The 24,122-nt window shown below is 45.9% G+C and overlaps 1 protein-coding gene across 6 annotated transcripts in view; it reads right to left on the reverse strand.

Moving 5' to 3' along the window:
• Positions 1-20,001, reverse strand: part of Kmt2a (lysine methyltransferase 2A) — a 115,048-nt gene extending 95,047 nt beyond the window's left edge. For all 6 annotated transcript variants that reach the window (XM_045145368.1, XM_045145367.1, XM_045145364.1 and 3 more), the window contains exon 1: positions 19,543-20,001. In XM_045145368.1, the coding sequence (XP_045001303.1) occupies positions 19,543-20,001 (459 nt within the window). The remainder of the gene's footprint in view (positions 1-19,542) is intronic.
• Between the last annotated feature and the right edge of the window lie 4,121 nt (positions 20,002-24,122).

Here is a 24,122-nt window from a genome sequence, read left to right on the forward strand (position 1 = left end):
AATGGGTGCGCCAGGGTCTCTAACTACTGCAAACGAACTCCAGATGCATGTGCCCTTGTGCATCTGGCTTACATGGGTCCTGGGGAATCGAGCCTCAAACTGGGGTCCTTAGGCTTCACAAGCAAGCACTTTACCACTAAGCCATCTCTCTAGCCCCCCAGTATTTTTTTTTTCTGCAATACATTTACTTGTCCGAGGAACCTGGTATGGTGGTTCATAGTTTTAATCCTAACACTTGAGAAGCTGAAGTAGGGGGGTTCCCATGAGTTGCAGGCCAGCCTAGGCTATACAGAGTAGTAAGAACCTACCTTAAGTAAGCAAATAAATAAAGGTAAATTAATTAATAAATAAGAGTTGTATCTTTTTTCCTCCTCCAGGTAGGGGCTCACTCTAGCTCAAGCTGACCTGGAATTCATTATGTAGTCTCAGGGTGGCCTTGAACTCATGGAGATCTTCCTACCTCTGCCTCCCAAGTGCTGGGATCAAAGGCGTGCGCCACCACACCTAGTTTCAAGTTGTTGTATCTTATCCCCTCTCTCAGGCTCTCCTCATAGGACTGACTTCCAAAATTATATAATCTTCTTCTGAGTTTCTTCCCAACCAGCTCCAAGGTCTCCAACATCCTTTTTAAGCTGAGAAACCAATAAATAGAAATAACACTCAAGTAAGGGAACAATCAGTACTAATATTTGAAGATAATATCATGCAATCAGGATAGTTCTATTTTATTATTTTTGAGACTCAGTCTTACTATGTAGCCCTGGCTGGCCTGGCTCTTGCTATGTAGACCAGGCTGACTGACCTCAGACTTGCAGTGATCCTCTTGCCTTCAGCCTCTCAAATCTGAGGGTACCAGTGCCTAGTACCACCATTTAAAAACTCTGTAGCAGGGCTGGAGAGATGGCTTAGCGGTTAAGCGCTTGCCTGTGAAGCCTAAGGACCCCAGTTCGAGGATCAATTCTCCAAGACCCATGTTAGCCAGATGCACAATGGGGCACATGTGTCTGGAGTTCGTTTGCAGTGGCTGGAAGCCCTGGCGCGCCCATTCTCTCTCTCTATCTGACTCTTTCTCTCTCTCTGTCTCTCAAATAAATAAATAAAAATGAACAACAAAAAAAAAAAACCTGTAGCAGGGTTGGGCATAGTGCCTTGAATCCCACTTGGGAGGCAGATGTAGGAAGATTGCTGTGAGTTCAAGGCCACCCTGAGTATACATAGTGAACTCCAGGTAAGCCTAGGCTAGAGTGAGATGCTACTTCCAAAAAACTAACAAACAAAAACCCTATAATAGCTCTTATACTTTCTCTGCCATAAATTCACTTATCATTTTAGCATGTGTGTGTGTAGGGGGAGGTATGTGTGCATGTTTGCTGTTTGTATTTGTGTGTGTGCATGTGTCTAAGCTGAAGGACAAACTTGAGCATCATTCCTCAGGTACGCCAGGTACCTCTTCTTTAGTCAGGTCTCTCATTGGCCTAGAGCTCACCCATTAGGCTAGTTTGGCTGGGAAATGAACTCAGGAATCCTCCTGTCTCTGCTTCCCAGGTGCTAGAATTCACTAGAACCTGCCACTGCCACTGGCATATTAACGTAGTAAGTACTAGGGACTGAACTCAGTTCCTCATGCTTGTGAGGCTAACACTTTACCAACAAAGCTATCTCCCCTAGCCCCAACTTATTTTTTAAAAGATTTATTTACTTATTTGAGAGCAAGTGAGAAAGAAGCACAGAGAGAAAGAGATTGAAAGAATGGGCACACCAGGGTCTCCAGCCTCTGCAAATGAACTCCAGATGCATGTACCACCATATGTATCTGGCTTATGTGGTTCCTGGGGACTTGAATCTGGGTCCTTTGGTTTGCAGGCAAGTGCCTTAATGGCTAAGCCATCTCTCCAGCCTCCCAACTTATTTTTTTTTTAATTTTTAGTTTTTATTTATTTATTTGCAAGCAGAGAGAGAGATAGAGAGGAGACAGAGAGAGAATGAGTATGCCAGGGCCTTTAACCACTGCAAACTCCAGATGCATGCGCCCCCTTATGCATCTGGCTTATGTGGGCCCTGGGGAATTGAACCTGGGTCCTCTGGCTTCGCAGGCAAGTACCTTAACCATTAAACCCCAACTTTTTTTTTTTTTAATTAGTCAAAATTAACCTGTTGTGTACAAGTTCTCCTAGCTTACTAAAATGTCTTTGCAACGTGTTCCTAAAAGCTTACATATATCACATTTTTAGTTCAACATGTAGTCACTGAACAACTTCTACAAAGTCACTACTACAAATGGTAAAAAAACAAGACTTAGGAATTCATCCAGATGTTAAGAGTCACAAACTTCCAGGCATGGTAGCACACGCCTTTAATCCCAGCACTTGGGAGGCAGAGGTAGGAGGATCAAGAGTTCAAGGCCACCCTGAGACTACATAGTAAATTCCAGGTCAGCCTGAGCTACAGTGAGACCCTACCATGAACCACCCCCCAAAAAAGTCACAAACTAAGGGGATTAAGATAGCTATAGCTATTCAGAAACACTCAGAGCAAAATGAAGTTCTTTGAGGGTAAGGAATAAGGTGAGAACAGGGAAAGAGAAGAGAAACAAGGCTTCAACTTGCAGGAGTATCTGTGAGTGGCTTATGGGAGAGCTGGTTTATGGGGATTTGAGCTGAGCCATGGAAGCTAAATAAGCAAGAGGTGGGTCAAGAAGGGAAGACACAGACTGGACAGCAGTTAAGGCGCTAGCCTGCAAAGCCTAAGGACCCAGGTTCGATTCCCTAGTACCCATACCAGCCAGATGCACAAGGCAGTACATGTGTTTGGAGATCATTTGCAATGGCTGAGGCCCTGGTGCGGCCATTCTCTCTCTATCTGCCTCTTTCTCTCTGTCCAATAAATAAATAAAATAGTAAGGGGAGGAGGCTGTAGGACAGTACAAAGGCAGATCCACGAAAATCAGGGAGAATACCTGAAGGTTCAGCAGTCCAATGCAGGTACAGCAAAGAAGTGAGAATGTGTATTCATGTGATGAGGTTCAAAATGTAGAGATGAAAACCAGCTGGACAATGCAGAGCTGAGAATGTTAAATTTTGTATTAGTGAGAAGCAGTGACACAATCAGATCTATACTTAGGGAAAGCATAGGCAACACTGCTAAGGTGAAAACGCAAGGTGACCAATTAGGAGATTACCACACTAAAGCCATGTAAAAGTAGTGCAAAGTTAAACCAGGACAGTAGAAACTCAAAAGTTATTAAAAAGAGACACTACTGGGCTGGAGAGATGGCTTAGCAGTTAAGGCATTTGTCTTCAAAGCCAAAGGACCCAGGTTCTATTCCCCAGAACCCACATGCACAAGGGGGCACACAGGTCTGGAGTTCGTTTGCAGTGGCTGGGAGCCCTGGCATGCCCATTCTCTCTCTCCCTCTCTGTCAAATAAAAGTATATATAACATAATATATAAATCTAAAATAAACAAAATATGTATTTATATAATTAAATAGACACTATGAGCCAGGCATGGTGGTGCACGCCTTTAATCCCAACATTTGGGAGGCAGAGGTAGGAGGATCGCCATGAGTTCAAGGCCATCCTGAGGCTACATAGTGAATTCTAGGTCAGCTAGGGCTAGAGCAAGATCCTACCTCAAAAAAAAAGAGAGAGAGAGACAGTACCCTAGTATACTCGGTGGGAACTCAGAAACCCCAATGGATGACTACAAGTAAAGAAAGGACTTCAGGGCTGGAGAGATGGCTTGGCTGTTAAGGTGCATGCCTGCAATGCCCAAGACTCAAGTCTCCAGTCCCACATAAGCCAGATGCACATGGTGGCGCCTGCATCAGAAATTTGTTTCCAGTGGCTAGAGGCCCTGGCACGCCCATTATCATGTGCGCGCTCGCTTGCTCTTTCTCTCTCTCTTCCCACCCCTCTCTCTGTCTCTAATACATCAATAAAAATAAATAAATCTTTAAGAGAGAGAGAGAAAGGATGGATGGACGGACTTCAAAAGCACGGTGCAGCAGGGCATAGTGGTGCACTCCTTTACTCTCAGCACTTGGAAGGCAGATGTATAGAAGTTTGAAGCCAGCCTGAGACTACATAGTGAATTCCAGGTCAGCATTAAATTGAACACTGTATACCATCATAGATCAAGTTAAAACTTGAGAACAAATGTCAAATAGTTACCAAGAGTAGACTAATGAATCTGAATCCGGGGACCAAGAACTCAGTTGTTGTAAGGAATCACAAGCGACTATATTCATAAAAATTATGAACATTAGTCATAAAAACCAAGAAGAGCAACCTCAATGTAGCTGTCTTAGCCTGATCATTCCATAACTCATGGAGCCAAGCTGCCTATTGATTCTTTGGTCTCTTACTTCTCCCTCGTTCCTTATCTCTTATTGTGTCTTGAACACCAATGATAACAATGGGTACCAAAAAAGGGTAGATGACCTTCAGTCTGGTTCCACAGTTAGCTTACTGATGAACTTGAAACCAAGAGCAAAATCAGTAACATTTTGAAGTCAAGATACATAGCATTTGCTATGTTGGGGGTGAGAATGGATCATAGCACTCTAATAGGTTTGTGTGTGCACTAGGTACACCACAAAGCAATAAAGCTGGTTATGATGAAAAGATTTACAGCTCTTATCTCCTTTCAATTTCTCATTCTAATAACAACAAGGGCTTCCCCTATGCTAAGCAAAGTGCCAAGTACTTTGCATTCATGATCTTAATTAAGCCTCACAATAATCTTATGAAACATAATTATTTCTTACTTTCACGTGAAGATACTGAGGAATGGAGAAGTTAAACTCTGCAAGGGTAATTCAGCTAATAATAGCTAAATTGAGATTTGAACCTAGCCAGCCTAAATCCAGAGCCCAGTCTTGACAGCAGCTAATTACTATCTCATACTACTCCAGATTAGATTATGAGACTCTCTGACTCCCTTGTAAAAGTATTTATAAGTGCACAGACAAAAACCCTGCTGGGGGCTAGAGGGATGGCTTACTGATTAAGGTGTTTGCCTACAAAACCAAAGGACCGAGGTTCTACTCCCCAGGACCCATGTTATCCAGATGCACAAGGGGGTGCACTCTGGAGTTGGTTTGCAGTGGCTGGAGGCCCTTGTGCGCTCATTCTCTCTCCCTCTTTCTCTGTCAAATAAACAAATAAATAAATAAAATATTTAAAAAAAAAAAACTCATCCGGGCACACACCTTTAATCCCAGCACTGGGAGGCAGAGATAGGAGGATCACTATTAGCTCAAGGCTAGCCTAAAACTACATAGTGAATTCTAGGTCAGCCTGGGCTAGAGTGAAACCCTATGTCAGAAAAAAAAATAAAAATAAAATAAAAATAAAAACCAAGCCAGAGAGATTACAAAAGGATTTTCTCATTAACTAAACTTTAAGACATTATCCACAAGGTCTTACTGCTTACAATTAAAGGCAACAATCTAGGAACAGTATTGTGGGTGATATAAAAATTACACAGATAAAAATTGAAAACAGACATATCAATATTTATACTAGTGCAAGATATTTATTCTTGGCTTTGTGTGTTGGGGGGTGTATAGTTTTTCGAGACAGGATCTCACTGTAGCCCAAGTTGATCTGGAATTTACTATCTAGTCTCAGGGTGGCCTCAAACTCAAGACAATCCTCCTACCTCTGCCTCCTGAGTGTTGGGATTAAAGATGTGCCCTACTGCCGGGCGTGGTGGCGCACGCCTTTAATCCCAGCACTTGGGAGGCAGAGATAGGAGGATTGCCATGAGTTCAAGGCCACCCTGAGACTACATAGTGAATTCCAGGTCAGCCTGAGCCAAAGTGAGACCCTACCTCAAAAAACCAAAAAAAAAAAAAAAAAAAAAAGATGTGCACTACCATGACCACCTCTAGTGTAAGATCTTTATTATAGATATGCAATTAACATCTCCCTAGTTTTTAGAACGGAGTTTAAGAGAAAGCCTACTGAAAAATTTTCCTCTGGGGCTGGAGAGATGGCTTAGTGATTAAAGTGCTTGCCTGCAAAGCCAAAGGACCCAAGTTCTATTGCCCAGAACCCATGTAGGCCAGATGTAAAGGTGGCTCATACGTCTGGAGTTAAGTCTGCAGTGGCTGGAGGCCCTGACAAACCCATTCGCTTCCTCTCCCTCAAATAAATAAATAAAAATAATTAAAAAAACTGTAAAGCTGGGCATGGTGGCACATGCCACCCACCTCCCAGCACTCAGGAGGCAGAGATAGGAGGATCTTCATGAGTTCAAGGGCCACCCTAAGACTAGATAGTGAATTTCAGGTCAGTCTGGGCTACAGCAAGACCCTACCTCAAAATAACCAAAAACAAGCGATCCTCCTACCTCTGTCTCCCGAGTGCTAGGATTACAGGCATGCACCGCCACACCCGGTTTATATTATTTTCTTAATTAAAGACAGAAAGCCATGATTTATATATTTATTTACTTATTTATTATTTATTATTTACTTACTTATTTATTTAAGGAGGGAGTTGAGATAGTCCAAGCCCACTTGGAACACATTCAGTAGTACCAGGCTGGTCTAGAACTCACAGCGATCCTCCTACCTCTGCCTCCCAATTGCTGAGATTAAAGACATGTACCACCACACCTGGTTTAATTTTAGGGTTTTTAAAAATATATTTTATTTATTTATTTACTTGAGAGAAAGAGAGAGAATGGGCATGCCCGGGCCTCCAGCCACCATAAACAAACTCCGGATGTGTGCACCCTCTTGTGCTTCTGGCTTACAAGGGTCCTGGTGAGTAGAACCGGGATCCTTTGGCTTTGCAGGCAAGTGCCTTAACTGCTAAGCCATCTCTTCAGCCCAAATTTTGGTTGTTTTTTTTTCCTCCAAGGTAGGGTCTCACTCTAGCTCAGGCTGACCTGGAAGTCACTATGTAGTCTCAGGGTAGCCTTGAACTTATGGTGATCCTCCTACCTCTGCCTCCTGAGTGCTGGGATTCAAGGCATGTGTCACCACACCCAGCTCCAATTTTAGTTTTTGTGAAGTAAGGTTTCATTGTAGCCCAAGGTGGCCTTGAACTCACTGTGATTCTACCTCTCAGCCTCTGTGCTCTGTGGAACTAAAGATGTCAGCCTCCAGGCCCAACCCAAGCCACAATTTTTTGTTTTGTTTTGTTTTTTTGAGGTAAGGTCTCACTCTAGCCTAAACTTACCTGGAATTTACTATGTAGTCTCAGGCTAATCTTGAACTCACGGTGATCATCCTACCTCTGCCTCCCAAGTGCTGGGATTAAGGGCTTACGCCACCATACCCAGCCACAATTAATTATTATTTTTATTTATTTGTGAGAAAGAGGCAGATAACGAGGGGGAGAGAAAGAAGAAGAAAATGGGCATGCCAGGGCCTCTAGCCACTGTAAATTCCATACACACGTGCCACCTTGTGCACCTGGCAGTTAAGACAAGTGTCCAGCCACCTCTCCAGCCCCACAATTAATTCTGATGCAGTAAAATGAGAATGAAACAATGGTGCTTCAGCACTGCATGAGCAATAAGGGTTGGCTCTCTCAAATAGTTGAAATGTTACAAGGTTCACAGCTCTTCCTGCTGAAAAACATTACCACAGCTACACACATTCCAACAGCACCAGAAATACAGAGATGGAGGGAGGCTCAGTGGTTAAAGGCACTTGTTTACAAGCTTGATGGGCTGGGCTCCATTCCCCAGTACCCACCTAAGTCAGATGCACAAAGTGGCACAAGAATCTGGAGTGTGTTTGCAGTGGCAGGAGGCCTGGGCACATCCATTCATTCCCCCTCTCTTTGTGTCTGTCTGTCCGTCTGTCTCTCTCTCTGCTCGCAAATAAAAAAGTAATAATAAATCTTTAGGGCTGGAGAGATGGTTTAGGAGTTCAGGCGCTTGCCTGTGAAGCCAAGGGATCTAGGTTCAATTCCTCATTACTCGCTTCAGCCAGATGCACAAGGTGGCACATGTATTTAGATATTGTTTTCAGTGGCTAAGGTCCTGGTGTGTTTTCTCTCTATATATCTCTCTCTTTCTTTCTCTCAAATAAATAAATAAAATTATTTAAAAAGAAAAGAAATAAATACCACTGAACTAGACCCTACCCAATGATACCTCATAAGGGCTTGATGTAGCAATAATTAAAGGTAACTTATCTGGGGAAATCCCTTCAGTCTATTTGTCAAATAGAAAAACAACTACTCATTTCAAGGAAAGGGGACTTTTTATACAATGCACAGAAAACTGCCAACTAACGCTTACATTTATTATCTCTGCTGGTTCCTTTAACCTAAGACTTACTAGGGTAGTATATTCAACATCTAAACAAACCAAGCTTGGCCTCTAAGAAGTTTTGTACTAACCCTACAAGGGGACTTGTATCATCTGCAACAACTGCAAATCACACAACAAAATTCTTTGATTTCAAACATCTTAGTTTTTAAAGGCAGTGGCTTCAGCCTCATGGATGGCTTCCCCACTGTGTAACCTGACAAGGTAAAAAGCTCATTGAAATATTTAGCAGTGGTGGTATGGATTTCTTTGGATAGGTCAAGAAAAGCACCTCATCCTTTTAAAAAATATAAAGAACCATTTTATGGGAAGTCATTCTCTTTGCCCAAGTGTCTTTTGCATTTCCTCAGGGCTTTCTCAGAGACCTTATTGAGGGAGAAAATGAAAAGGCTAACAAAAGGACCCCTTTTCTCTCCCTATTCCCAGCATTATCTACCTCAGCCACAGGGTCAGTAGCATCCACAGTGTCATAAATGCCAGCAATTAGAGAATTAGGCCATAAAACCACCCACTCAGGTAGAAGAGTGCAGGCCTCCAGCCTTATTTAATGCATGCCATAAAAGATCCTGTACTTCCTTCTTTCAGGCCCTCACAACCAATGAAATGACAATAACAACAAAAAAATAGCCCTTTGTCTGCCTACCTCATAATGAGGTGATCAATGAAACCATCTGGGTCCAGGTGAAGGATTTAAGATTCCTTTTTCTTCTTGAAAGACTCCCCATTTCCTACAGCATGCCACAGATGCGTCTATGAAAAGATGTGCTGTATGTATTTTGAGCACTAATATAGTTGAAACTAAAGCTAAACTACTTTTTACAAAAAAGTATTCTTATTCTGAAACTATTCTAGACGCTTACCTAATGCCTGCCCTCAAGAAATAGCTAGAAGAGGGCTGGAGAGATGGCTAAGCAGTTAAAGTGCATGCCTATGAAGCCTAAGGACCCAAGTTTGATTCTCCAGGTTCCATGTAAACCAGATGCACATGGTAGCACATTCATCTGGAGTTCATTTGCAGTGGCTACAGGCCCTGGTGCACCCATTCTCTCTCTATCTCCCTCTCTCTGTCTCAAATAAATAAAAATAAATCTTAAAAAATATACCTAGAGGACTAATCTTAATTAGCACAACATTTTTTAAAACTTTATTTATTTGAGAGAAAAAGGCAGATAAAGAGAGAATGGGCATGCCAGGCCCTTCAGCCACTGTTAATGAACTCCAGATGCATGTACTACCTTATGCGCATCTGGCTTACATGGGTCCTTCTGGGGAACTGAACCTGGGTCCTTTGGTTTTGTAGGCAAGTGCCTTAACCACTAAGCCATCTCTCCAGCTCTCAACATTTTTTAGAATGTACAGAAGTTTATCTAGTTAAAAATTAATTTCAGCCAGTTGTGGTGGCGCACGCCTTTATTCTCAGCACTTGGGAGGCAGAGGTAGGAGGATCGCCGTGAGTTCAAGGCCACCCTGAGACTACATAGTGAATCCCAGGTCAGCCTGAGCTAGAGTGAAACCCTGCCTCAAAAAACAAAAACAAACAAACAAAAAAAATTAATTTCAAAGCCGGGGGTGGTGGTGCATGCCTTTAATCCCAGCACTCGGGAGGCAGAAGTAGGAGGATTGCCATGAGTTCGAGGCCACCTTGAGACTCCATAGTGAATTTCAGGTCAGCCTGGGCTAGAGTGAGACCCTACATCAAAAAACCAAAAAAAAAAAAAAAAAAAAAAAAATTAATTTCAAGGGCTGGAGAGATGGTTTAACAGTTAAGGCACTTGCCTGTAAAGCCAAAAGATTTAGGTTCAATTCCCCAGGATCCACGTTAGCCAGATGCACAAGGTGGTACATGTGTCTGGAGTTTGTTTGCAGTGTCTGGAGGCCATGGTGAGCCCATTCTCTTTCTGCTTCTCTCTGTCTCTCAAATAATATTAAAAAAAAAAAAAAAAGTTAATTTCAGGCTGGGCATGGTGGCACATGCCTTTAATCCTAGCACTCAGGAGGCAGAGGTAGAAGGACTGTCGTGAGTTCGAGGCCACCCTGAGACTCCATAGTGAATTTCAGGGCAGCCTGAACTACAGTGAGACCCTACTTCAAAAAAAAAGTTAATTCAAATCTGAAAGCTAATTTTATTCAGTCTGTTTCAAATCTTGATAAAATTTAGGAGCAAGGGCTGGAGAGGTGGCTCGCCTTCAAAACCTAAGGACTAGAGTTCAATTCTGCGGTATCCACATAACACCATATGTACAAGGTGACACATGTCTGGAGTTTGTTTGCAGTGGCTAGAAGCCCTGGCATGCCCACTTTGTCTCTTTCTATCTGGTCCCCCTCAAAAAAAAAAAAATTTAGGAGCAAGGTCAGGTGTGGTGGTGCATGCTTATAACCCCAGCACTCAGGAAGCAGAAGAAAGAGGGTCACTGTGAGTTTGAGGCCAGCCTGAGACTACAGAATGACTTCTAAGTCAGCCTGGGCTACAGTGAGTCTCTACCTTGGGGAAGAAAAAAAAAAAGATAGGAACAATTAAAAATTTCATGAGATTGCTTTGATTTCACAATCTGCCAGTCCACCAAACAATCACAAATTTGTCATTTAATCCCTAAAACTTTATTCTTCAAGTCTTGATAAGATCCAATCAAGTACTTCAAAACTGTAGAACTCTAGCATCCTTTCCTACCAGTGCCTAGAGGGTTAAAAATCTGATTGAAATATAGGTGCATCATGCCAGACTCATTAGTAATTTAACCTGTCTTAATCCCTAAAAATAACATATGCAAACAAAGCATGGTTCCATCCCAGCAATTCTCGGTTAGGTACCTGTAATGCAGTGATAGTCACCAAGCTTCTCATTTCTCAAAACCCAAGCCACTGGGCTCTCTCTCTACCTTAGCAGAAGAATGAACAGACAACAAATTCACAAAAGACCTGATTGAAGGCCTTCAGTTAAGCGCTAGAAGGATGTTGAAGTTCTGAGCCAACATTAGAGGAATGTGGGCAGGCACAAAAAGCTCTCAATTAGGAGCCCTACAATTACAACACAGCAAGTCTCCAACAGAGAGAGGCACCGCAGTTTGGTATGCTTCTGAGCAGGCAAAAAGTACTGCTGCCGCCCTCTAGCCACAGGGCAGAGGAGGCAATGGGTACAGAATGCACAAGTGCTCACTGGAAAGACAGCTCCAAGGTGAGAAGAGACAAGTCAAAATAGGAGCATATTCTTATAACTTCCAATCAGAAGGTAAATCACTATTTTGTGAGTCATTTCCTCCACAAGAATGTGCCTTAAGATATGTAAATAGAAGGGAAAGGTGGGGGCATAGAATATGGTGTTCAGTGAGAGACAAAAAATTCTAAAGACTGCATTTCAAATGTTCACTCAATACAAACCTAAATACTTCTTCTGAACATATTAACAACTCCTCCCCTCAAAGAAGAAACTATTACTTTGGATTTATAAATACACTGATTAACTGGATTTTTCATTTAATTTAAAAGTTCATTTTTGGGCTGGAGAGATGGCTTCACGGTTAAGCACTTGCCTGTGAAGCCCAAGGACCCGGGTTCAAGGCTCCATTTCCCAGGACCCATGTTAGCCAGATGCACAAGGGGGCCAAGCCTCTGGAGTTCGTTTGCAGTGGCTGGAAGGCCCTGGCATGCCCATTCTCTCTCTCTCTCTCTAATACTCTCAAATAAATAAATAAATAACAAAGTTCATTTTTCATTTTATTTAAAAGAAGCATACCATCTATGCAGAAAATAACTTACTTTTAGGATAGCCAAGAAACTGCAAGTTGTAAAGGGAAAAGGGGGGGAGGGAATTATCATGGTTTATTGTCTGTAAGTATAGAAGTTGTCAATAAAAAAAAAAAACACTAAAAAAAAAAAGAAGAGGGCTGGAGAGATGGCTTAGCGGTTAAGCGCTTGCCTGTGAAGCCTAAGGACCCCGGTTCGAGGCTCGGTTCCCCAGGTCCCATGTTAGCCAGATGTACAAGGGGGCACACGTGTCTGGAGTTCATTTGCAGAGGCTGGAAGCCCTAGCGCGCCATTCTCTCTCTCTCCCTCTATCTGTCTTTCTCCCTATGTCTGTCACTCTCAAATAAATAAATAAAAAATGAACAACAACAAAAAAAATTAAAAAAAAAAAAAAAGAAGAAGAAAGAAAAAGAAACTACAACAAAGGTCTGGCATGGTGGCACACACATTTAATCCCAGCAAATGGGAGGCACAGATAGGAGGATCTTCGTGAGTTTAAGACCACCCTAAGACTACATAGTGAATTCCAGGTCAGCCTGGGCTAGAGTGAGACTCTACCTCAAAAAAACGGAAAAAAAAAATAAAATAAACTACAACAATAAAAATAATTATAGCCAAACAAGAGATCCTCTAAACACTAGATGATGATGGCTTCTACACATTCTTAGAAATACATATAAAATTGTATCTTGGGAGCTGGGAGATGGCTTAGTGGTTAAGGCACTTGCCTGCAAAACCAAAAGACACAGGTTCAATTCCCCAGTACCCACATAAAGCTAAATGCAAAAGGTAGTACATGCATCTGGACTTTACAGTGGCTAGAGGCTCTGGTAATGAACATTCTGTCTGTCTTTCCCTCTCTCAAATCTACATATTTTTAATTTTATCCTGGGCTAAGTAGATGGTTTAGTAGTCAAACTTGCTTGCAAAGTCTGGAGGCCAGGGTTCAAATTCCCTAGTACCCATGTAAAGCCAGATGCATGTACAATGTGATGAATGTGTTTATGGAGTTTGCACTAGTAAGAGGCCCTGGCACACCATACTCATTCATACTCTCATACACATACTTTCACTCTTAAAGAAATGATTTTTAAAAAATTGTATCTTCAGGGCTGGAGAGATGGCTTAGCAGTTAAGGCACTTGTCTGTCTACAAAGCCAAAGGACCCAAGTTCGATTCCCTAGGACCCATGTAAACCACAAGGTGGCGCATGTGTCTAGAGTTCATTTGCAGCAAAGGTAGGAGGCAAAGATAGAAGGATGGCTGAGTTCTGGGCCATTCTGAGGCTACATAGTGAATTCCAGGTCAGCCTGGGCTAGAGTGAGACCCTACCTGGCCGGAGGTGGGGGGGGGCGTGTACAATCTGTTATCAAAAGTCACTGAATACTCTGACTCTTGCTCGAGATAAATTCAGAATAAGGGGGCTGGAGAGATGGCTTAGTAAGGCGTTTGCCTGCAAAGCCAAAGGACCTTGGCTCGATTACCCAGGACCCACATAAACCAGATGCACAAAGTGGTGCATGCATCTAGAGTTCGTTCTCAGTGGCTAAAGGCCCTGGCACGCCCATTCTCTCTCTCTCTCTCTGTTTCTCTCTGCCTCTTTCCCTCTCTCACCCTCTCAAATAAATGGATAAGAATTTTTAAAAAAATCAGAAGAAATCCTGGACTGGAGCTCAAGTGTGCTGATCCACACCTATAATCCTAAAAGACTGAGAAAGAAGGACTGTAAATTCAAGGTCAGTCTGGGATACAAAGTGAGCTGCTGTCTCAAAAGACAAAATGAAACAAAATTCTGAGCTAGGTGTCATGGGGCATACCTGCAATCCCGGCATGTGGTAGGATTTAGAAAGACTGCCTCAAGTTCAAGGCTAGCCTGTTCTACATAGGGAGTCCCAAGCCAGCCATGGCTACAAAGTAAGACCCTACTTTAAAAAAAAAAAAACTGATTTGACCAAAAGTTTAATATAATGTGGGCTGGAGAGATGGCTTAGCAGTTAAGGTGTTTGCCTGAAAAGCCAAAGGATCCCAGTTCGATTCCCCAGGACCCAGGTAAGTCAGATGCACAAGGGGGTGCATGCATTTGGATTTCGTCTGCAGTGGCTGGAGGCCCTGGCACACCCATTCTCTCTTTCTCTCTCTCTCTGTCTCTCTCAAATAATAAAATATATTTTTTAAAGTTTAATATAATAGAAAGGAATAGAGTAATAGAAGAGAAAAAAATTGTAAGCTATTTAGTACACAAACTTTAATCCCAGCACTCAGGAGGCAGAAATAGGAGGATTGCTTTGAGTTCAAGGCCACCATGAGAATACATAATGAATTCTAGGTCAGCCTGAGCTACAGGGAGACCCTACCTCAAAAACAAAAAGGAAAAAAGAAAAAGTCGAGTATGGAGAGGTAGCCCAGTTGTTAAGGTGCATGTCTACAAAGCCTTACGACCTGAGTTTGATTCCCCAGTACCCTTGTAAAGTCCGATGCACCAAGTGGTGCATGCATGTGGAGTTCATTTACAATGGCTAGAGGCCCTGGTGAACCTATTCCTTCACTCTCTCTCTGCTTGCAAATAAGTAAAAATATACTTTTTTTAAAAGTCAGGCTGGACAGGAGTTGTGGCACATGCCTTTAAACCCAGCACTCAGGAGGCAGAGAAGGAAGATTGCCATTAGTTTGTGGCCACCCTGAGACTAAACAGCGAATTTCAGGTCAGCCTGGACTAGAGCAAGACCCTATACCTCAAAAAACAAAAGGGCTGGAGAGATGGCTTAGCGGTTCAGGTGCTTGCCTGCAAAGCCAAAGGACCTAGGTTCAATTCTTCAGGACACACGTACGCCAGATATACAAGGTGGCACGTGCATCTGGAGTTCATTTGCAATGGATAGAGGCCCTGGCGTGCCCATTCTCATTCCCTCCCTCCTCTCCCTCCCTTCTTCCCTCCCTCTCTGCTTCTTTCTCTCAGTCTCAAATAAATAAATAAAAATACAAATAAAAAATTTTTTAAAAAGTCATCCCAGCACTTGGGAAGCAGAGGTAGAATATAGCTATAGTTCAAGGCCTGCCTCGGACTACAGAATCAATGTCAGGTCAGCCTGGTCTAGAGATCCTACCTCAAAAAAAGATTAAAAACAAGTCAATTGCCCAATGTGTCCTAACTGGCCAGTGACAGGTGAAATAAGACGAGAGTCCACACCACAACTACTGTGTTCTCAGCTTTATTTATGCATTCTGCCAAGCTCAGGATTAGCTCTGAAAGCAATGAAGAAGCCACAACTCTCTCTTGGTACATATATTTGGTTAACATTAAAAAAAAATTATGGGCACCAGCATCCATGTGAATAAAGGACTACTATCTACCATGTTTTCCATTTATTTATTAATTTGAGAGAAAGAGAGAATGGGCATGCCACGGCCTCCAACCACTACAAATGAACTTGACGCATGTGCCACCTTGTACATCTGGCTTATGTGGGTACTTGGGGAATTGAACCTGGGTCCTTTGGCTTTGCAGGCAAGTGCCTTAACCACTAAGCCATCTCTCTAGCCCTACCATGTTTTCTAAACCAACCCAAAAGCTTGCCTCAGTCTACATGAACTGAACTAAAATTTCAGATAAAAACAAATGCATACCAGTATTGCAGTTTAGCTTCAATATCATATATAGTTGAAGTTTGCAATGTTATGATCAAGAATAACATCTTTTAACATTTTGAGGGGTTATAAAGAATGATAATCTATTTCTTAGGTTTATATTAAAACAGCCCAAGTTCTAGAAAGCAGCTGCTTATTATTGCTGTTTATTTACACAGCAAAGCATAGTAACATGGACATCCCCTAAGACAGACCTTAGGATTCGACACTGACGCTATTAAATGGGAAGGCAAAAAAACAGACCTCTGAGATTTCCTATAGTGCACAATAAAACAAAGCTTCAGTCTGCTTCCTAATTGTCACACAGCCCAAATAAGAGATCAGCAACATCTGAATATTTTTTTAAATAATCGCATTCTAATAGAATGTGGTCCCAAGAAACTCCTACATGTATGTAGCTGTTACCAGAGAGACAGTAAACACAAGCAAAGTAAAGAACCAATAGCAGAGAAGGCCAAGTCCCCTATGGCTGACAGAATTCCAACATGGTGTTCTAGAAGTTCTGTCACCTAGCTTTCCAAATTGACATCGTTTTTACAGGCAACTTTTAATCATTATACACTTAAAGCAAACCACAGTTTGAAGAGGTTAAAATCATCTGGGGTTAAAAAAGCATTTTTTTCAGGAATCCTGACAGGATGACAGTGTGAGGTTCTGTGAACTTTTAGGAGTCTGGAAGTATGTCAGCCCAGCATGAACCCTAAATTTCCCTTTATCATAGATGTGTAGGACTAAGACTATATAACAAAATGCTTGATTTCTATGTTGAAAACAATCAAGTCAGGGAAGAGCCTTACCTCTGGTTTGTCACTAACACCACATACCATCAACCCATAGGAGTTGGCCTCTAACTATCACATTGAAAATCTTACTGACACTTCATTCAAGTCCAGCTCAGGGAAAAATAAACAAATAAATAAACAAACAATGAAGTTTAACACAAAGAATCAACCACTCTTCTCACAATGAAGTAGCAATGACTGTTTAGGTAAAAGTTTTAATCTTATATGTAATATCCAAATCCTTGACAAGCTTTACAGTATAAACTACTGTCAAGGCAAAATAAAACACTAGCTTACAATCATCTCATCATGTCAATAGACAAGAAAGGGTTAGCGGGGAGTGGTGGTGCACAACTTTAATTGCAGCACGTGGAGGCAGAGGTAGGAGGATCATCATGAGATAGAAACCAGCTTGAGACTACATAGTAAATTCCAGGTCAGCCTGGACTAGAGTGAGACCCTGCCTCAAAACACCTCCCCAAAAAAAGAAAGAAAAAAAAAGTTAGCAACTGATTAAAGGTGATTTGTCAAAGACCAACACATAAAATATTCTGGTGCCCAGACATTAGGTCCCTGAATCCAGGTGTCTTTCTAACCAGTCTCTTGAAAAGCTATAATTGGAAGCTGTCAGCATAAAACTTGCTTTTGAATATATGCTAACAACATTTGGAGCAGGAACACTTGATCCTTCAATACAAAATACATAATAAGCATGCCCAACACCAAGACCATGCTTCTTTGGGGTCCCTTTAAAGCAGACAAACTTCTCCTAATAGACTTTCTCATTATACTCAAATATATAATGGGGTTAAAAATCTACATATAACCAGGTAAGTAGGCAGGTAAATAAAATGTCAATGTTAGGAAGACTTTCTTCTCGCTGCTCTATCTTTTAGAAAAGCAAAATCAACTCACATTTAAGCACCAACTCCACGCAAGTAACCTGAACAGTTCAGTCTTTTTGTCATGTATGAGGCCTTTGGTTCTCCAACTACATGGGATCTGTGTTGTTAGCTTAAAAAAATACAGAATTGGCCTTTCAAAAAAATAATAATCTATAGCAACCAATACATAGTCTCGAACATGCCTGCTGACTGCAGCTGCCTTCTGAAGGCTGGGAAAAGGAGGTGGAGACAGAGCAGAGGCAGGGAAAGGGGACGCTGCAGCTAGCTATATAGCGAGGAACACGCCCCCATCATGTCCTCCCAGCTCTGTCAGAAGGCGGGTTGTCAGTCTCCAGATCAAGCTGCCTTAGAAACAATTTTAAAACGGAGGCAGGAAGCCTAAGAACTAAAAAAAATGCCAGCTCCTTGAAAGGAGAGGCTGGGGTCCCTGGGATCTCCTCCCTCATCTTTCCCGGATCTTTTGGTTAATCTAAAGGGGTGCAGGGCACAATGGGCCACAAGGGGGTTGCCAGTATATTTTGTGCGCACCAACGGCAGGGCAGAGCAAGCACGCAGGAAACGGCTGGTTGTTATCTTTCCCTTTCTGTTTCAATCAAGAGCACTCCACAGAAGCAACCCCCGTACCCCCACCCCTTCGCTTCAACCCCTAGCAGCTGCTCTTCCTCCTGTTAGCATCCCCCATCCCATTCTCCCCGCCTCTCTCCCCTGCGATTCAAACTGCCCCTACTGCATCCAATGGAAAACAAATGCGCAACGCCACTGGCTGAACCTGAACTCAACTTCCCCTCCCAGGGCAACTTTCCTTTCCCCTGAAGGAGGCAGAATAACCTTTACCAAGGCACCCCAGTTCTCAACCGCAGGCTACTGGGGAAGGGGCAAAAACTCTTAAAGGTTCACCCACCTTGAGTTTCCTACAGGAATCACAGATAACCTCAATTCCTCCTTCTAAAGACCAACTTTACTTCACAATCCTTTTTCTCCCAACCCAAAACAACCAGCATCACCACCACAGTGAAATGAAACGATCTATTCTCTTCACCTCAGCCTAGCTTTCCCTCACCCCCCTTCCAAGCCCCAGGACTGGCCTAGGCAAAGGTGGGTCAATAATGAAATGACAGAGAAGGAGAAGGGCAGGGGAGGTAGGGCTAGAGAACGTAAGCTCTCAGGCGTAGTGGGTTGGAGTAAGCGGAGCATCTGCTTCTCACGGGAGGACGCTGCCCAAGTCCCCCCAGCAAACACCCCTCGCGGGGGCCCCCTTTCCCCACGGGGAAAGCCTGCTTCTCTCCAGGGAAAAGCCCTGCTCCAAGCCTGGGGACAGTAGACTCTTTCCCCCTCCACCACGCCACTGAGCCTTCAATCGAAAAGATTAAGGTAAAATGAGGCTGAATTCCTGCCACCGCAGCCTAGGAAGCCTAGGAACTGCAAGCCCCCACGATGGGGAGAGACCGCTGCAGGAAGAGCGCACCGTTATCTTCGCAGGGAAGGAGGTGAGACAGGCAAGGTGGAGTGGAAAGGTTTCCCGAGGGGTAGGGCGGGACGAGGCGCACCGCGGTGCTGGAGGTGGGAGTGGGCTGGGAGTGGAGATGAGAGAAGGGGGAGTGGCTGGCAAGGTGAGGACCTGACCAGGGGATGGGGTGAGGGCTCGTTAGGTTTGCGAAAGCAAGGTGCCGGAGGGGAACCTGTATTCCCCAAGGGCCAAGAGAAGAACGCGGCCCTGGATGAAGCCACCACCCGAGAGATGTCCGAGAGGAAGACTGCCCTGGGGAGTCACATCTGCCCGGCGAGGGAGGCGGGGATGTGGCAGGATCAGGTCTCTGGCAGGGAGGGGGGAGAGGAATCTGGCTCGGATGAGGTAATCTGTAAAAGGGAGGAGGGGTTCAGTCCCAAGATGGGAAACCCCCGCAAGGGGGTCTGTGTCAAGGGATTTGGGGAAGGGTCCAGGGGAAGAAGGCGGGCGCAAACGCCCTTCGCCCGATGGGTCTGAAGCGCGGGGTAGGGGCGCCGGGGGGGTTTGCAGCACTGCACAGGAGTCCCAGGGCGAGAGAGCCATTGGCCCCGGCGCAGGGACCCCGGGATGGTTCCAGAATTGGGATGCTCCTCAGCCCCGGATGGGGGAGGGGCTCCGCAGAGGGTCGAGACCCCGGACCTGGGGGGTTCCCTCGCGCCCCCCTTACCTCTCCGCTGCCGCCTCCCCCGCCGCTCTCCCCGAACACGGCCCGGAACCGGCGCAGGTTGGTGCCGATGGCGGCCGAGACCTGCAGCGCCGCGTCGAAGCCCGGGCCCACCCGGAGCAGGGCCGGCCCCGAAGAGGCAGAGGACGATGACGAAGACGAGGACGAGGCGGACGACGAGGAGGCTGCTGAGGCGGCGGCCGCTCCCCCTGGAACCCCGGCCCCGCTGCTTCCCGCCGCCGCCGCTGCCGCCGCCGCCGCCGCCGCCGCCGCCGCGGCCGCCACAGCCGGGGGGGAGGGGGGCGCCCCGGGGCCGCCAGTGCCGGCCGGAGGCCCGGGGGGAAGCAGCAGGGCCGGGACTCGTTGCCGCGGGGCGCCCCCTAGGCCCCGGCGCCCCCCGCCGCCACCGCCCCCGGTGGTCCCGGGCCGGGCGGGGAAGCGCCACCGACAGCTGTGCGCCATGTTCGCCCCGTGAAGTGAAGCAGCGAGAGGGAGAGGCGACAACACAGGGGGGCGGGGAGGCGGAGGGGGGGCCGGCGGCCCCGGAACCTGCCTAACCCGCTCGGCGCCGCCCGGCCGCGCTCAGCCTGCGGGCGCCTATGCCGAGCGCGGGGCCGCACCCGCCCGCCCCGCAATCTGCATACGGGCCCGCAGCCTCCGCCTCCGACGCCCGGCGAGCGCCCGCCTATGCCGAGGCCCGGGCGCCCCTCCGCCCGCCCGGCAACCTGGATAACTGCATGCCCCGCCCTCCGGGAGCGGCATTGCTAGGGAAAAGGAGGGGGAAGGAAGCCCAGGAACCCGGAGCAGGAGCGCGGGTTCCGGGGAGAGGGGGAGGGGGCGAGCACGAAGGGAGGATGGAGGCGGAGGGAGCCCGGCCGCCCGCAGCCTGGAGAGCCCAGAGGCCGATTGATTACACTCGTTCCCGGGACGCGCCGGGAAATCGAAGCGCCCGGGAGAGCAGCTTCCAGTACGGCGGGGCTCGGAGCGCAGGGAGCCTGCTCCTCCCGCCTCGCCTCGTCTGGCATGCGAGCGGGCCGAGCCCAGATCGGATGCGTCTAGCATCAGAAAGCCCTATTGTACTCCATGCAAAACAGCAGCGCTGTCCGGCTGACGAGGTGCAAAGTGGAAAGGCCCTCGGTGAACCGAGAACGCGCTTTACAAAATAAAAGGGAGAAGCCCCTCCCATCTTCATGCTGGAGCTCTCGCTCGCTCTCCAAAATGCACGCAGCCAGGTGGCAGGTCTTCTGCCACCTTCTCGCTCCACTGTACACTGGAGAACTGTATCCTCGAGGGCTCCCGGGCCCTTCTGAGGAGTTGGGTTGTGTTTTCCCAGCCCGGGCTTTAGGGCCACGGCATGCTCCGCTAACGAAACTGGGCGGCTAACGGGGCCTGGAGGGAAGAGGCGGGCAAACGCGCCCCCGCCCCTTCTCCCTAGCGTCCCAGCCTGCCGCTGCATGCAAAGCAGACCCTAATGTATGCACGCCGAGGGCGGGGGGCTCGCGAGCACGTTTCTGATTAAGAGAGGGGGAGGAGGAGTGCAGTGGGCATTATGATACACTGGGTGGAAGGGGCCCGCCGGCGGCGGCGAGCTCTAGGCGCGGGGTTAGCAAACTGAGGGGGGAGGGGGAGGAGGGACAGGGCGGGGGAGGAATATCCACGGGGTTTACTTTATTGCGGGAAATAAGAGAGGGCGCCTCCAGCAAGGCGTTAGGAAGCCTGCGAGGATGGGAAAGCCAAGAGCGGAGGGAGGGGTCTGTGCCAGGAGAACTTGCGTTGGCTGAGGCTGGGGGCGGGGGGGGGGGAATCGATACACTGCCTGAAGCCCCGGGGTAGCCTCCATCCCACCCCCCACCCCAGCCGAGGTGGAGTTCGCTGGAAGGTCACGAAGCCTTTCTAGTCTCCCGCACCCTTACTGCTCACTGATTGTACTATTACAGCCTGGGGCGACAAATTTGGGAAGGAGGGGGGAGGGTCGTAGTGAGCAGGTTGCCCACTGGAGGACGTACTACACGCCTCCAGAGGTCCACGGCCTCCTGGTGCTGAAAACCCTACGTTTCCCGACAGCGACACTTTTGTGCAGAGCGATCGAAGGGATAGGAGGTGGAGGGACGCGCAGAAAGGGAGGAGACACAGGCAAGCCCCCAACTCCCCGAACTCTTTCCCGGATCGATCATCCTTCCAACCGCGCAGGATGGGGCCCAGATGGTTTGCAAAGCGCACACTCACACAACCAGATTCCGTTGTTACATCTCGTGGTTTACTAGGTGCAAAGAGGGTGGGAGCAAGGGGAGGGTATTAAACGGTAGCCCCAAGATTCTGGTTAGGACATAGACACCCCATTGTGGACGATTTCTCCATTGCAACATATTTTGCGTTAGGCACCGAAGGTTTTGCTTCAGTATAGCTGCTCTGATCAGTTACAGATTGGCGACCACGTGGATTCCCTCAAGCATCCTGATTTGTTCTCTCTTTCTCTCTCTCTTTCTGCGTCTCTCTCTCTCTCTCTCTCTCATTTTTCTTTTGTATTTACCGCCCCCTTCTTTAATATGCATAACGGTCTACAGAGGTAGTAGGCAGAAGACTGAGTGACAGGCTTTATATAACTGTGTCAACAGGATTTCTTCCCGCCCTCCACCCTTGAGAAAACAAACCCGCTGAGTTCTGAGTAACATCCTCCCGGCAAGCGCACTTCATTTAGCACAGGTGGGAGGTCCACAGGGTGGGTGGCAGCAGCAACCAGAAGGAAGAATGTCTTTGCAGGTGTGGCGACTCAAGCCTCTGGGCAAGGCGAAAAAGAAAGAAGGGGGGGGGGGAAAAAACCTTGAAAAATCATCTAATCTGTCTGTTTGACTCCAGACTACTCCAAAGGGAGCCAGCGAAAATCAGAATTCTGTTTATAGTTGGAGGTTTTGAGGCAGAAATAGTAATCCTAACTAGCTTAAAAAAAATTTTTTTTTATATTTTGGGCTAGAGAAAAACCCTACCTCAAAAAAAAATTATTATGTTTTATTTGTTTATTAGAGAGAGAGAATGAGCGCTCCAGGCCTCTAGCCACTGCAAGTAAACTCCAGAAGCATGCACCACCATGTGCATCTGGCTTAGGTGGGTCCTGGGAAATTGAACCTGGGAACCTAGGTCCTTAGGTCTTGTAGGCAAGAGCTTTCATCATTATCTCTCCAGCCCCATAACTACCTTTTACTGAGTTCTTTCTTTCTTCCTTTCCTTTCTTGGTTTTTCGAGGTAGGGCTTCACTCTAGCCCAGGCTGACCTGGAATTCACTATGTAGTCTCAGGGTGGTCTCAAACTCTTGGCAATCCTCCTACACCTGCCTCCCTGGTGCTGAGATTAGAGTGCGCCATCATGCCCGGCTTTACTGAGTGCCTTGTATGTGAGCCTAAGTGTTTTATGTACATTTAGGTCTCACCAATCCTATGAGACAATTCTTACTTTGCAGGTGGAGAAAGTAAGTCTTAGAGTAATATCCAGGCAATATAGATCTATAACTCATTGGGGTTGGAGCTCCAATATCCACTAACCATACTGTGAATTATAAGAAAGAAAAAGTTTTAGGGCTAGGAACATAGCTCAGTAGTAGGCTACTTGCCTAGCATATGGGAGCCTGGGTTTGATCCTGAGCACCAACTAACCAAACAAAGCAAAATGAAATGAGAGAGAAAACTTACGCCTTACTCAGAATGTACCTTAAACTGAATCTGCTTTATTCTTGGTTTTAAATTGTATTTATTTTTTAAGGCTGGCGTGGTGGCACACACCTTGGGAGGCAGAGGTAGGAGGATTGTTATGAGTTCAAGGCCACCCTGAGACTACATAGTGAATTCCAGGTCAGAAAATGGAGCTGGAGGGATGGCTTAGCAGTTAAGGCATTTGCCTGCAAAGCCAAAGGACCCAGGTTCAATTGCCCAGGACCCACATTAGCCAGATGCACAAGGGTACACACGTGTCTGGAGTTCATTTGCAGTGGCTGGAGGCCCTGGTGCGCCCATTCTCTCTCTTTACCTCTTTCTCTATCAAATAAATTAATTAAATTAAATATTAAATTTTTTTTTAAAGTTTGCCAGGTATAAGTAGTGCATGCCTTTAATACCAGCACTCGGAAGGCAGAGGTAGGAGGATTGCCATGAGTTCAAGGCCACCCTGAGACTACATTGTGAATTCCAGGTCAGCCTGAGCTAGAATGGGACTCTGCCTCAGGAAAAAATAAAACTAGAATAAAATAAAATAAATAAAATTTGCACTTATTTGTAAAAAATATATATATATTTATTTATTTATTTAAGACAAAGGAAAATCATGGGTGCACCAGGACCTCCTGCCACTGCAAACAAACTCCAGACACATGCTGCACTTTGCGCATCGGGCTTCTTTGTATGGATACTGGGGAATCAAACGAAGGGCTGTCATACTTTACAAGCAAGCACCTTTAACCACTAATGCATCTCTCCAGGCCCTGCTTTGTAAGCCATTTCTCTTGAATACTTAAAAAAATACCATAAATTGATATTTATTACCTTTATTTATTTGACACAGGGTCTCATGTAGCCCAAGCTAGCCTTGTACTCCCT

This window comes from Jaculus jaculus, chromosome 3 (genome assembly GCF_020740685.1).
Source record: "Jaculus jaculus isolate mJacJac1 chromosome 3, mJacJac1.mat.Y.cur, whole genome shotgun sequence".
NCBI classification, from domain to species: domain Eukaryota; kingdom Metazoa; phylum Chordata; class Mammalia; order Rodentia; family Dipodidae; genus Jaculus; species Jaculus jaculus.